The sequence below is a fragment of the Opisthocomus hoazin genome, chromosome 8, assembly GCF_030867145.1.
Source record: "Opisthocomus hoazin isolate bOpiHoa1 chromosome 8, bOpiHoa1.hap1, whole genome shotgun sequence".
NCBI classification, from domain to species: domain Eukaryota; kingdom Metazoa; phylum Chordata; class Aves; order Opisthocomiformes; family Opisthocomidae; genus Opisthocomus; species Opisthocomus hoazin.
The window spans coordinates 35549530-35564965 of NC_134421.1; the positions used below are offsets into that span (position 1 = coordinate 35549530).

Below are 15436 nucleotides of genomic sequence, written 5' to 3' on the forward strand. Positions count from 1 at the left end.
TGTCTGCAAAACACCAGACATAACAGCACATCTGCTCCAACAAACCAGGCCCAACAGGCACACCACGTTTGCCTGTTTCACATTTAGCATGCATCCACACTCCCTTGCTCCTTACCCTCTCACCCTCCACAGCAGACTGTAAACACACAGCAGAACAGAGGAACAGCGCTAAAATAGCATTGTGGGAAATACAGCACAGTAGCAGGGAAAAGGGGACAATGATAAGGATACTGGAAAAAAGGAGCCACCAAAACCAAAGTTCAGCAGTTTGGAGCCATGCTATTTTTTCTAGTTACAAACAGCATCTCTTCGTGAAGGCAGATTTCTTATTCATGCCATGGAATGTTGAAGTAATCGAAATATACTTGATTCAATCTTCCAACTCCATTACCTATACTGTCTTCAACTCCTCCAGCCGGGCTGAGAAGCTTACTGAATGGACAGACTTCTACAGAATTCCTGAAGTTTCTAGGGGAGAATGATAGCAATATTTCAGACTAGAGATGGGTGAACCCAAAGCCTTGATTTGCCCGGATCGAAAAACTGTAGAAATACTGAGACAGCATCAGAGCAGTGTATTATCTGAACAGTCAGCTGTAGAAAGAGGACATACCTGCATGGAGTAGAAGCATCGAGTTTGTTTTGCTATTCCTCATTTTCTAGGGACAGCACATTCACATCAACTGCAAAGCCTGTGTCAACAGTTTTACTCAAGAAGCTGATGGGTTTTTGTCAGCCACTTACAACAAGACTCAACATCAGACATTATAAACTGGAACAAACCTTCTACACAGAAGACGAGCTTTAAGTTGTGCAGTGGTTCTTTGATTTGTCCTTGCATCCACTAGTATGCTTCTTTCCATCAGTAACGCTGCCCCTTTTCCAAGTTCTTCTAAATCAGGATTCCTCAGTGGACAGCAGCCACCAAGGTTACTTTGACCAGTGTCAAGAGTTACACCATGTCCTCATTTATTATAATCGCAGCAAAGGTGTTGCCACCTTCTCCCACAACTCTAGACGCACCAGCAGCAACAGTAGGAGCCAAGAAAGGACGAATAAGGACAAGGATACTACTACTGAAGTTCTTAAACATACAAGTCCCCTGAAAATCACTTTTTCTTCTTAATATACCTTGATCTTACAATCCCTTAACCAGTTAACCTACTCCCCTCAACTCACCACAAATCACAGCAGACAACAAATTTTACCAGAGAATACAAACACCCACAAAAACTTTAAAGGCGTAAGGAATATATGCCTCATGATTACAACAGACTCAGTGCTTCTCCACAGCACTGCAACAGCACTTTCATCAACAAAAACTGATATACTTGCTTAATTTACTTGCCTAAGCTAAGTGACCGAACAACTTTCTCAAACAGCAGCTCTTGCCTGTTCAAGCACAAGTCCAGAAGCATGACAGGGATCAGTTCAGTACGACGCTAGCATTCCTGCCAGCTTCGCTTGGTAAGCAATCAAGCCCAAATGTTGCGACCTACCAACCACAGATGAAACACAGATGTCAACAGGAGTTAAGTGTACATGATTTTTTAGAAACACAATTGGTTCCCAGGAACAGAAACGCTGCAGGCCTGATTCTCCCCTCGTACTGGGACACTTCAAGATTATGAAACAGTGCAAAATGGGGCTCCTACAATGGTAAATTTAAGTCCTTGGGTACTGTGTGCTCTTCCTTAAAATATTTCCACTGCATCCACTACTGCTGTATGCATCTGTCCTAAGCAGAAAAATCTGTATTGCACTTGAAGAACACTATTATAGCTGACAGAGGTTCTTAGCAGAAGAAACACAAGTTTACTTTTTGCTAACCCACTTTCTAGTCTGCAATGCTTTATAAACATGGGAAAGTTGCAACCAGATCTGCTTTCACATTCTAGATCACCTTAATTTTCTCCCAGCAGAAACCAGATTTTCTTTCGAGAAGACTACCATGCACTATGGAGTGCAAACTTTTGATTAGTTTTTGACACCTAGTGAAAACAGATGCTGTCAGAGCTCTTCTGCATCCTTGCTCTCCAGGCAAGTAACTTTAGTTCCAATTTCTCATGATTTACTTCACAAAATAGCATAGCCTACAACAGTAACATCTAAATATTCTTACAATTACATTTTTTTAAGTCATGGCATAAGGAAAGTCTTACACGCCTCTGCAAACAGCAACACATTTAAGGTATGAATGCCAAGTAAGTTAGTTCTAAGTACTTTGAACAAAGCATCAAACACAACTATCTCCTTAAAAAAACAGACATTCTTAAGTTGCGTCATTTTTGTTTCAAATATTGATGAATAATTTTCATATTTATACTTTATACTACAGATCTGCTGCAAAGGTAAATAGACTGTTTATTACCCTTTAGGAAGGATATGAAGTCAGCTAAGATGAACTATTTTGAACTATGTAACAATTATTTGGGCTTTCTTGGGTACAAGTCTTGGCCAAATTTGTTCTCATTTTTAAGAGTTATTTCTGATATAACATACGGAAGACTAGAGTTTAAAAGTGTCAAGAATCCTAAGGAAATCTAACTATTCTGCCTCGCTGTACCTTATGAAGGCAGCCTAGGGTCTTTATGATCTACTGATCTTAATCCAAAACTCACCAAACCACAGAAGTGGGATCAGCTACAAGAGAGATTAGTCTTTAAGCTGTACATCAGAATTTTCTTTTGCATCACCTAGGAGAAATACTTGCTAACCAGATTTTAAAGCAATATACAGAAAGAGAAACAGAGCTATATGCTAATGTGTCAATGGAAGAAGTCATTATATTGTCAAATATAAGTCCGAGTATCACTTGCAAAACACAAGCACACACAACATAGGAATTCTCCAGATCTTTAAATTTGCTTCCTCCTTTTACTATCTTCTCTTCGATAAATATTTCTTACCCAAAATTCATCTTCTTCCATTGAAGCCCACGCTATCAAGATGATAGACTCTTCTGAGACAGTGATCTTAGAAGGCAAGTAGATTTCTAACGGTTATCTGTGAAATACTGCAGCACTTCAATAGTAATCTGCAGGCCTGTTAGTGTAGCAGTCATGATCTTGTATTTTATACAGCAAGGTTAACTTCTTAACAAAGAAATTCCCTGCATAAAATTCCACAGAAGTTTATGCGCCTGAGAGATTTAGAAGTCAAGAACAAAGGAACATCAATGGAACAGAATTAAACAAGAATTGTGATTTACATAAGCTTCCACTTGTCATATATACAACTGCTAAGTCTCCCTGAATTAACATTTCAAAAACACAAGTTGTAGCAAATATAGTAAGGATTATTCTCCTAGAAGTTGTTTTGTAACAAGTATCATAGAAAGACCAAAATTACTAGCAAGAGATGTCACTTTCAAAAGGCTCTCCTAATAAAAATATAACTTATTAAACAAGACCTACCTGAAAGTTTCAAGATTACTTTTTTTTGTTGTTTTGCTACATCAACCACTCCCCAGGCAAAACACTGGAGCAGAAACAGTGAGAGTAATTTAAAGGCAACCTATTTCAGAATACAACTTTAAACATCACCTGAACTAGTGCCCTCAAAAAGTAAATCAGACCTGAAAGCAAAATTTACTGATCAGAGATCGTTATCAACTTTCCATGAAAAATAACTTTAGAACTCACTCCCAGGAGCCACCACTTGAGATGCTCAGTGCAACATCACAAAACAAAACGAAACTAGTTGGAAGAGATATCCAACTCTTCAGGGTCTGAAGAACCCCAGGAAACAGACAAAAGCCAGTTCTACTATTTTCCTGACAAAATACTCGGCTGGCTTGGCAAGAAGTTGATGTACAAGTCCATGGTATTTTGAAGGCAAGTGCAAGCAAAACATCCTTTACAGCAAGAGCCACACGAGCAAGGTTACCAGCACCAGGCCCAAAGTGATTTTCTTCACACCACTGTCAGAGAGAGCAAGCACAGTATGTGCTTATGCATTAGTCAGTCTTTTATATAAGCTTAAAGAGTAGTTTAATTCTGAATCACTTAAGATGCTTTACGAAAAGCCCCATAGATATTTATCTACATTTTAGACAGCTAAATGCATAAAAACCTTACCTCAAGTGACCATATGCAGATTAGATACAGAAGAAATAGCTTGTCTTTGAACATTTTATGCCACACTTGCGGGAAAAACTAAAGCACTTCATAGTAATTTTAGAGCTCTGAATAAGGTATCATTTGAACATTATGCATCATGTAAGTGACAATCCTCTTTTGAAGTCCTCTGCTTACCACTTCTCATCTATGTTATTTTACCTGGCCTAAATTCAATCCCAACACCTAGTTCCAAGCCTACCCCATTACACAAGCCTCCTCTGTTCCCAGATTACAGCCTGACAAATATTCTAAGTGCTGATATTGGGTGTTACTTGGTGATAAATACTTTTCAATGTCACACACATACTATCATTTTATTTTGATTGAATTTCATTTTAGGCAACGAACAATTAAGACAACCAACATTAGGCTCATTGTGCATCATGCCTTGCAAAGCTAAAATAAGAAGCCAAATATATAAACAACTGCACTTTTTGTTTTCTCATAGTAACTATGATAACTATCTCATATGGAGATGAGTATAGTGCAACTCCACCGAATCCTAAAACCTTTTACAATAGTTTGAAGCTGAAAATAACTGAGTTTTTCACAACCAAATCACCCTCAGCCAACAGAATCTTACCTACAGCCATCTAAAAGACAGAAAAAACTCAGTATCTGATCACCTAACCAAAAGGTTGTTTCTTGAGATACATCATTATTTTTTAATAAAAATGTATTAATTGGTTCTGCTTCTATAAAGAAAACAGACAATACACCCACACATGCATAAGAGCATCAGGACTCACTCAAATGATGTTTAAACTTAGGGAAGCACCTAACAGAAAACAGGGTTCTTTCACTTCCCAGTAGCCAATCAGTCTTTATTGGCCTGTCTTGTCTATTCTTGCCTGCTGTGCAGGCCTACCATAGTTTCATTGCATATGCCCATTTGAGAAGTAATAGTCTAGTGAGCACATGCTGAGCATACAGGCAAGGTAATTCCCTGCTCATTCCCACATTACTTAGAAGCAGCAGCCTGCTCCTCTTGCTATCAAATGAGCTAGCCACAAAACCTGCTGTTCGCTTCTTCTGACGGGCCCTATTCCCCCCGTTTCCATTTGTTACTTTGCAAAGCCCGGGGCTGTGAGGAAGGAGGACAAATGAAATGTGTCACTGCCAGAACAATTCTTCAGGAAATTCACTCTCCCAAGTTCCACTGAAACAAGGACGAATAGGAACAGGCCAAGAATTGGCTTAACTGGACTACCAAGTGACACTGGGCTACCAGACCACTGGCTGGGCAGCCAAAACTAAGCAAAAGCGCAGAAGAAAACAATTTTTCCTGTATATCAGTTCCAGGTGGGTGAACTTTTAATATACCCAACACAGTGATCCTACATGCTCTATAGGAAAGTTCACACGTTCAAAACAAAGTTTTGTTCCAAGACAAAAAGTTCAGAGTGGATTTCTTTTCACAGTATTACTGCTATCTGCATAGCTGGGACATTCAGCTTTATCATTCTGCACGGCAGGTGAGTTTTAACTCAACCACTGAACTTGACAGTCAGAAAGTTTATTCCAGGAGGCTGACAGACCTTCTTCCCTGTTAAAATCACTAGGTATCAAGACTCAGGGGCGAAAAAAAAAAAATCTAACATGTTAGTAGAATTCCACAGCTTATCAATACATAAGAAAATTTATGTACATCTCTATCAGTTATGGCCAGATGTTAACCACAGAATATGAGTACGAGTAGTCCCAACAGTTATACTATACTGCATCTAATTCTAGCCCTCCTGCATACATTCACTGCCTTCCCAAAAAACAAGAGTGTACAGTAGTTAAGGGCCATGTGGGCAGCAATGAAACCACTGCAAATGCTGAAGTCCTTGCTGCTACTGTGCTTCCTAAACACTGAATCCTTTACTCTGCTCCCCAAAGAGCGCAAAAGAGAACTAAGAACTACTCTGCTACCATAATGTAACGAATAACATTCGAAAGGGATGGAAGGAAAAAAAAAAAAGAAAAAAGCAGCCCACACTGCTATTTCTGCCCTGTAACATTTAGCAGATCCCAATCTAACAGCGGGATCACTCCTTACAAGGCACTGCATACATGCCCACACACGCGTATATAAATCCTCTACCACCTATACAAAGAAATACATGCATGTGCATACACCCCACCCACCTTCCTCCATCATTTCAAGAAAAATGCAAGTCCCCAAGGACCTTCTAATGTTCTCGTGCCCCAAAACTACCTTTTTCGATAATTTTTCATTCCTCCTGATAAGAAATTAGGGCAGCAATGGCATGATTTTTCATACTGATGTTAGACTCTCCACTGTCCATTTCAGAGCAGCCAAGAATTTAATTAGCATGAATCACCACCCTTAGGTGGTATGTTTCCATTTTCATGTGCTTTGTGAATAGAAAATGGTAGTTTCTAAATCCACTCCAAGAAGTTACTTTCAGATATTAAAGAAGCTCCCAAGTAATTCAGGATTAAAAAAATAAATGCTGAGATTCAAACTAAAGCACACCAGTATGTCACGTATAATCATACTCTCAACTAAATTTAGAAATAAGTACTTATTAGAAAACAATACACAATAGGTTCAGCATTCACTGCACAGTTTGTTGTACTGTGTAACATCATCTCAACCTAGCATCCTTTTCAAGCCTCGGCACACATAAATGAAAACCTGCTTTACTACCAACCAACCACAGTTAAATCTTAGATACTTGGGATTCCTGCAAGGCTAAACGTGCACATTCTGTGAGATTAGCATAAATCCTTACCACGTCTATTGTCTATTAATCATACATTCACTACATTGAACAGAACACATAAAATTGCTTTGCTAAGAAAACATGCTAGAAAACAAGGTATCAACAGACCATAGCAGGGAACGCTAGGATAGGAGTTTATCCTCAGATGTCTTGCAAGCTTATTATACCAGCTTGCAACATATGTAGCTTTGGGAAGGACAATTTCTCTGTGCTCCATGCCATATAGAAAGATTATAGCAAGGTGGAACCCAGAACTGCTCAGCAAGGGGATGTCTGGGAACGCAAACGTCAATTAACAGTTGTATATCCAGTCACGGAATGAAACTGCTCTTACCCTTCACCTAATACTTACTGTTGACTCCCACATCCTCAGCTACTCCAGAACCTCTCATTCTCAGGTATGTGAATCCCAGTATCAGAAAGAACAAGCATGCAGCAGTTAAGAGGAACATGGACAGGTAATGTGCACTGAAGCCTCCAGTGGTGGATACCTCCTCTCTTTTGAACTGCTGGAGAAGCTCCTCCTCGGGCTCTGAGAGATTCTTCTTGTAGGTGTTTTTCAGGTAGGTATGATTCGAACCCGTATGATTGGAGTGGTTGAGTCTAAGGGAGGAGGCGGTTCCACCGGGGGGAAAGCTGTTGGCAGCCGAATAGATCCTGGATTCGGCATGATAGCTACCGGCAGCACCGCCGAGGACGTGGTTATTGGCCGCTTTCTTAACGGTGCCCGCCGGGTCCGGGCTTTTACCGCTGTCCGCGTCCGTGAGCGCCGGCGGCAGCAGCAACGCTGCGGGGCATTTCTTCGGTAGGCCAAGGCGGTACCTGGCGCCGGGAGCACTCGAGTCCGGGTTTTCACATCCTCCTTCTCCTCCTCCCCCCGCCGCCTCCTCCTCCCGATTCCTGCCCCTGTCTAGACTCCCGGCCGCCGCCGCCTCCGCCCCGTCACTCGCCGCGGCCGCACGGCAGCCCCCGCCAGCCCTCTCCCGGCCCGTCTCCATCGCGGATCTGCCGGCGACGAAGGGGGCCGGAGACCTGCTGAGGCTCCGTCTGGGCCGGCGAACGGCAGGCTCCTCCTTCGGTACCTGCTGCTTGGCCCCCGCCGCCGCCTCCTCCTCCTCCGAGTCAGAGTACCTGTCCCTGCCGCCGCCGCAGGAGAGCAGCCGGTTACCGTTCACGGCCCGGTTCTTCCACCGCTGCTGCTCGCTCTCCTCCTCCTCCTCCTCGTCGTCCTCCTCCCCTCCGTCCTCCTCCTCGCCGTTCCCGGGCTCCCTCGCACCCACCGCCGCCGGTCTCCTGGCCGCCGCCGCCGCCGCCCCCCACCAGGCGCTGGGCTTCCGCCTGGCCGCCACCGCCTCCTCCGGGGGGGGGCCGCCGCTCCCGCCGCGGGGGGCGGCGGGCCTCAGGCTGCGGAAGAGGGGCGCAGCCCGCTCCCTCCTGCCGCCGGCGCCGGCCTGGCTGCGGGGACTGGCTTCCGCGTCCGACTCGTCCGAGCTGAAGCCCAGCAGCACTTTGCCCGCCCCGGCGGAGGGCGCGGCGCGGCTCCGGGCGCTCCCGCCGGCGGCCCCGGGGAGGCAGGGGTGCTCGGCGCCCGCCGGCCGCGCGCCCCCGCCCGGCGCCGCCCCGGCCCCCGCCGCATTGTTGCTGCTGTTCCGGGTCTTGCTGGCGGCGGCGCCGCGGGCCCCGGCCCGCTCATCCTCGCGCAGCTTCTTCAGCTTCTTCAGGTAGACCGGCCGGGTGCTCTCGGTGACCGGCCCCGGGGAGAAGCCGAAGCGCCTCAGCTCCGAGAAGAGCTCCTCGTCCGTCAGCTGCGCGGCCGCCGCCATCTTCCGCTCTTCCCCCCCCCCCCCCGCCCCTCCGTTGCCGCCGCCGCCGCGGCGTTTCCTACCCACGCGCCGCGCCGCGCTCCCCGCCGGAACTGACGCGTGCGCGCTCGGCTGCGGCCTAGACCCGCCTGTCACCCGCCGGCGCCGCCCGCCGCCGCCGCCAGGCCAGGGAGGGGAGGGGAGGGGAGGGGAGGGGCCGCCCCCGCCGCCCCCGCCGCCCCGCCGGGAGACGCCGGCCCGCCCGCGGCCTCCGCACGGCGGCGGCTTTGGGGCGGGGAGAGGGGTCCCCCCCCGGGACGCCCGGCCCGTGGGAGGTGTTGCGGGGTTGGGAGGGGGGAAGTCGCGGCGGGTCTGGCGACGGGGCGCGGGAGCGAGGGGCGCCGGGGGCCGTCGGCCATCGCGGGTGGCGCTGGGAGGGCCGGTCTGGTCAGAAGCGCGCCGTCCTCAGCAGGCGTCAGAAGAGGGGTGGGTGTATGGGGACAAACCGGGGCGGGGGAGCCGCAGGCCGGACACCGAGCGCGCTCCGGGGCCTGCTGCCAGGCTGCGGGCTGGGCCTGGCGATGGCGGAGAGCATCCCGAGCGCCTGGGTGCACAGCTCGGCTGGGCCCGTCCCGAGGCGGCGGGCACCGCGCTGGTTGCCACCGCTGCGGTGGGTGGGCTGTTCTCTTTCCCAAGTCTGGCATCAGGCGACGCCGCTGCGAGGAGACCGGTGAAGTGTTAACGGCACGAAGGCTCTGCGAAGCCGCGTTCTCACTGTCAGCAGCTGAGCACCACCCTCGTTAAGTTTGCCATTGCCTGGGTGTGTTTTGCTCTTTTTCGGAAAATTCAGTCTTTCAGATACGTTACAGTTGAAACTATCTGCGTGACTATATACGGAAATGTGTGCTTGTCAAAATGGTTGTCCGAATATGAAGAGGTACACTGGCAGTTCTCAGAGCATGAGGTGTGTGCTGGCCTTTGTGGATTGGCGCTTTGGCCACAGAACCTGATGTGGAGGCTTCAGAATCTTCTGTGTGCCTCTATTGATCCACCCTGCATGCCAAAACCTACCTACTGCTAGGTCACATAGGTACCTGGGCTTACCTACTGCTTATCATAAATGCAGGAGGCTGGGTTGCCGTTTTGACCTATCTCTGACTGGCCGTGTAACACCACGTGCAGAAGTGGTCCAGAAACAAGATCCAACTGCAGAACAGTTGTGCATTTCCACCTCACAGTCTGCTGCAGCGAGGGTCGTGGGGATGTGCCCTGCTCATGTCAAAACTGAAATTGCTGATCTTGATACTGAGGAACATGTGCAGAGCAGGAGTTAAGGTAGCTGTGAGGCAGCTATGTGCTGAAGGTCAAATCTATGGAGCTAGAAGAGTGGCTTGAAGCCATTTTGCAGGATGATGGTGGTGATGATGATGATGATTAATGGTGATGATTAACTCCTATACCCCACCCTCCATTTTTGACCAACCACACCTGGGAATGCAGAACCCATTCTATTGTTCATCTCAGCCTCCTTTAACACAGCCCTTTAGAGGCTGAGGAGCACTAGGCCAGGGGCTGTGTTACTGGTGCACGCTGCGTGGCACTGCTGTGCACAGCCACCTCCTCGTTTCCCTGGCAGAGGAACTGTTTCACATTCAGCAGTATTGGGCATTGGAGCAATGCACAGAGCTCCAGCTGTAAGGAAGATTACACTTAACATGAACTCTTTTGCACATTAAATCGCTAACATAAATGCGGCTGCTCTGATCTATCTCCCCATCTATAGTAGCTGATTGATACCCTAAATGATGTAAGAAATGCTTCCGACGTTCCACTCCTCCTCCTCAGTGAGAAGCAACTCACACTTCCCACCAGCTATTTGGGAAACGTGTTTGAATGTGCCCCTCCACGTTCAGTGCTTCCCTGGGGCTGCCTGTGGCACTGGCCAAGCCCAGAGCAGTCAGTCCCAGACCAGATGCCATTCTGACAAGCACACTTCTGGCTAACGCAGGCTTGGGCACCTTTCTTGTCGCAGAAGAATGTCTGCTGAACTAGAAGAGGTGAAGATCCTTACCAACACAACTCGTGTGTTCTGTCTGTTTATTACAGCAAGGGCATGAGTTAGTTTATACAACTGTTTACTTAGCCGCAGGAGGGCAGTAAATACTATAAATTGTTAACAATTGAATCATCTCCTGCTAAACTGTAGCATGTAGATACACAGAACAGCTGACTGGAAAGTCTGCATATTCCAAGTCATGCTTTAAAATCTGTGTGCCAAAATATTTTGAAATGTTTCAAAAATATGTCTTCTGGTTGATACTGAAGTAAGGATACTTCCACTACCAATCCAAAATCTCCACATTTCTTTGATAGTATACATTAGTATCAGTAATATCAATGCCTCATTAGTATCAGTACCTCCACGTAGTAAATTTTTAAGTAGATATTGAAAGTAGATACTTTTTTAAAGGTAAATGTTGACTGCAGGGAGTGTGGAGACTGTTCTTCATCAGGAAAAAGATTATGGTTATTTTTTGCAGACGACATTTTGGTTTATATTTTCCCTCCCATCCTTGAAGGAGTGGTGTTCTCAGGAAACTGCCAGTTCTTCCATTGGGTGAAAAAGTGTTCTTCTGGAAGTTAGCAACCATACTTCTGTCGACCTCATTGGATGGGAAATGAAAATTGTATCTTAATACGTCTTTTTCCTTTCTTTCCTGTTTCCAAGTTTGTGACACGTTTATACATTTTTGTAAGTTCTTAGAATCTGTGAATGACGGTTGCCTTTCTAGGGTTAGCATGTCTCTTACTGCAACTTCTTGCAGCTAATGCAACCCAGTCTCTATACAACTCACTGTTGCATGCCTGAAGCATTTAGAAATCACAAGTCACATCTAAAAGAAATATGATCCTCTTGTAAAACTCAAGATATTGTAAATGCTGGTGTCTTTCTATTTACCTTTTGATTTTTGAGCCTTAAGGTATGCTCAGATCGCAAGCACGTTCTGTTAGGAATGTGATGTTAATGTATGTGAATGTTAGTCAAGAGTAGGAATGTGTTTTTCCTTTCTTTTTTAATAAAAATGGAGATTGTCACACAATTGCAGAACTCCAGGAACTAGTACAGTTACTCTGAAGAAAGTATGCATAGGAAGAAATCACTCTTCACTATGAAAAGAAACTGTATTCATCTATTTTTAAGCATACTTCCTCTGGTTTATCCACTTGTTTCAAATGCTACATGATGAACATGAAATACCTTTCTGCTTACAAAACTGAATGGGCTTTTTGCTAAGGAAACTAATTTTTCAATATTACAGTTGCTGCCACCATGCTACTTCTGTGTGAACAGACTCACTTGCACGTCCCTCTTTTAAGTTCTTATCTCTCCTCCTTACAACTTCCATGTGAGTTTTTGTAACGAGAGTGACTCCATCTTTGTTGAAGTTAACAGTGGTGTAGTGGTAATAACACGTACCTGTTGTTTATGCATTGACTATGCCATTCTGCGTGTGAGCCTTTGTGTTTTGCTGATACATGTTTTGCTGATATGCTTGTCTTTCCTGAGGGCATCCTATTAATGTTCAAAAGGCTTACGCTGTCTCTTGCCTTTGCATTGCTGCTTATTTGTGGCTGAGATGTGGACATCCGCAAGGTATCCGGTGGTCACACTTCCCATTTGGTGCTGGACTGTGTGAACATTGCAACAGCATGAGCACAGCATGCTAGATACCCTACGTCCCACAAACAGGCCATGTGTTTCCAGATTACAGTTGCCTAAGTGTCCTGAAGTAGTTCCACTCCCATGAAGTGTGGGTGACCTGCTATGACTGTGCAGTTCTTGTCATTAGAAGTGAACCATCTTAGTTCGTAAGTCTGAGACTTCATAAGGCAACAGAATCCCCTCCTGCAGTTAATACTTTGCCCTTTGTATAACCTATATTGATCCGTAAAGTAGCGTGTTCTTAACTGGGTGTTCATCCCTGATCAGGTCATATAATGCCTGGGTCACTTTATTATGTCTGTATTCCTGGGCACCGGCCATTTTAATGGGACTGTTGGAGGCATTACTGCTGACTCGGTATGTTGAAAAAAAAAAAATCCACAAAGCAGAACTCCAAATCCTTAAGACTGGCTTGAAAAACTTTATTTAAAAAGGAGAGTTGATTTACATACGAGCATTTCACTAAAATTGGCTTTATGTGTTCAAGTCCTTTTTCAGGAACCAGAATGGCCAGGTACTTTTATTTTAAAACCTGAACCCAAGCTGTCCAAATCCCCAGGAACTGAGCTTAAAGAAGAATGCCAGCAATCACAAGACAAGATTTCATGACAAAGTGTGATGAAAAAATAATATGGAAAAAAAGCTAATAGGAAAACAAACAACAATAGAAACAAGGGCTTTAGGAATGAAACAAATAATAGTGGCTAAAATCTGATGTGTACTATGGTTGAGAGGCCCATCCTGAAGTTATTGAGAAAGAATGGATAAATCTCATAAGTGGGACAGTATCAAAATATCACTCAGCTTTTGATCCCTAAAACCTTCTTGTCCTGTTATCTTATGTCTCAGAGTAATTGTTGCTACAAGACTGCTGCATGCTGTAGTAGACAATTCTAAGTGGGTGACAAGTCAGCTGTGTAATTCATTCTCCAAAGCCTTGCAGCAGATTACATCCAGAGTATTTTCTTTAAATTTGAAAAGGGAAAAGTAAAGCTTAGCTTGGTGGTCAGGCAGGGTATTTTTCATATTGGTTCACTACTCTTAACACACAGAAACTGGCTAGGTAAAGCAAATATTTGTAACCCAGAATTGGCCTAGGTACTCCACATACATATAATGCTCTGCCAGCACAGCTGTGGACAAAAGTCACATCAATACACCATTCTGGCTTTTGAGCATCTACTTTGCTGTTGCTGGGTATCCTTTGCAAATATTTTCAAGGTCTTAGAAATAATAAAAACTAGAGATGCATCCTTAATTGCAAGAGAATACTGGGAAGGGATCGTGTCTGTCTGAAATCAACAGAACCCTGAAAACCTGGAGGTGCTTGGTTTCCTGCATTCCCCTACCCTGCTTACTTAAGGAAATAGCTGTGATCACCTTGAAGGATGCAGACATGTTAAATATACCCAATGATATTTTCTTGTGGTGTCCCAAACAACCTTTAATATCGGCGTAGACATGGCACTCTAGCCTGAGACCTTGATAGCATTTGGCAGCACCATGAAGAGCAGTGTAGACATAGCCACAAAGAGCTCACTGTTTACAATTACATCCCTGGCTTTGACCCAAGGCTAATGTCTTGAAAACTTACATTTATTTCTTTCATCTAATAAAGTTTAAAAGAAGAGCTGCCATTCATGGAACAGAAAAAAATGAAGTTTACATTTTCCGTTTTCATTTAAGGCTAATTGTGTAATGCATTTCTTATGCCACAAAGCTCTAATTTCAGTTTATTCAGTGAATAAGCAGACTATAAATACATACAATAGACAGAAATAATCAAATCAGAGAAGTTCTGAATAGGCCCACCATTCTGATCTCCATGTCATTTGGCTGCTGCAAAGCACTACATTCCGTGTGTTCCAAACTATTATTGATTCTGCTATCCATGCTGGTTTAGCACTTGGAGACCTGACCCCTTTTCGTTGCTCTGTGGTACCTGGGACTATGGAAACGCAAAAAAAGATATTCCCTGTCTCTTGGGTACATACTTGCCTCCATTACCTCCCACCAGAACTGCAGGCAGCCATCAGCCCTTAGAAAAATCCCACGTTCCTACAGAAAGCACTTGTACATCTCAGCAGCACAGACTGCCACAAGCATCTCAGTCTCTCCTGCTCTCAGCTTCTTCTTGAGTAGTGATTTGATCCCTTTGTTGCCAGTGCTCAGTGGTATGGGCCTGGCATATTTGAAAGACTTCCTTAAGCTGTACAATTTCCATTGTCAATAGCTTCACTCACATAGAAAATTTCTCCCATAGGGGAAGGAAGAGCTTCCATAAGAGCCAGACAGTGGGAACAAAGTCCCACTGGCCTTAAGGACTAACATTTCCTACTCAGAGTACATGCCACATTTTTAGAGCTTTGTTTTTGCTCATAAAAATTGAGTATGTTTAGGGAGTGCTCACAACTACTTTTTGGCCTGCAGGTAAGTTATCCATATCTCCATCTAAGGGCAGCTTGATCCTACCCTAACCAAAGCTTCTGTGTCACATATCATCCCTTTGTATTCAGCACTGGTGAGGCCGCACCTCGAATACCGTGTTCAGTTTTGGGCCCCTCACAACAAGCAGGACATTGAGGTGCTGGAGCCTGCCCAAGGAAGAGCAACGAAGCTGCTGAAGGGTCTGAACCACAAGTCTTATGAGGAGCGGCTGAGGGAACTGGGGTTGTTCAGCCTGGAGAAAAGGAGGCTGAGGAGAGACCTTATCGCTCTCTTCAACTACCTGAAAGGAGATTGTAGCGAGGTGGGGATTGGTCTGTTTTCCCAAGTAGCAAGTGACAGGACAAGAGAAAATGGCCTCAAGTTGTGCCAGGGCAGGTTTAGGTCGGATATTAGGAAAAAAATTCTTCACTGAAAGGGTTGTCAAACACTGGAACAGGCTGCCCAGAGAAGTGGTTAAGTCACCATCCCTGGAGGTATTTAAAAGACGTGTAGACATGGCACTTAGCAACATGGTTTAGTGGTAGACTTGGTAGTGTTAGGTTGGACTTCATGATCTTAAGGGTCTTTTCCAACACAGATGATTCTATGATTCTATGATCGTGGGAG

The 15436-nt window shown here is 45.2% G+C and overlaps 1 protein-coding gene across 1 annotated transcript in view; it reads right to left on the minus strand.

Annotated features, from left to right (window-relative positions):
* LEMD3 (LEM domain containing 3) overlaps positions 1–8685 on the minus strand; it is a 51369-nt gene extending 42684 nt beyond the window's left edge. Inside the window, exon 1 of the mRNA XM_075427881.1 lies at positions 7209–8685. Within this exon, the coding sequence (XP_075283996.1) occupies positions 7209–8679 (1471 nt within the window). The 5' untranslated portion in view covers positions 8680–8685. The remainder of the gene's footprint in view (positions 1–7208) is intronic.
* Between the last annotated feature and the right edge of the window lie 6751 nt (positions 8686–15436).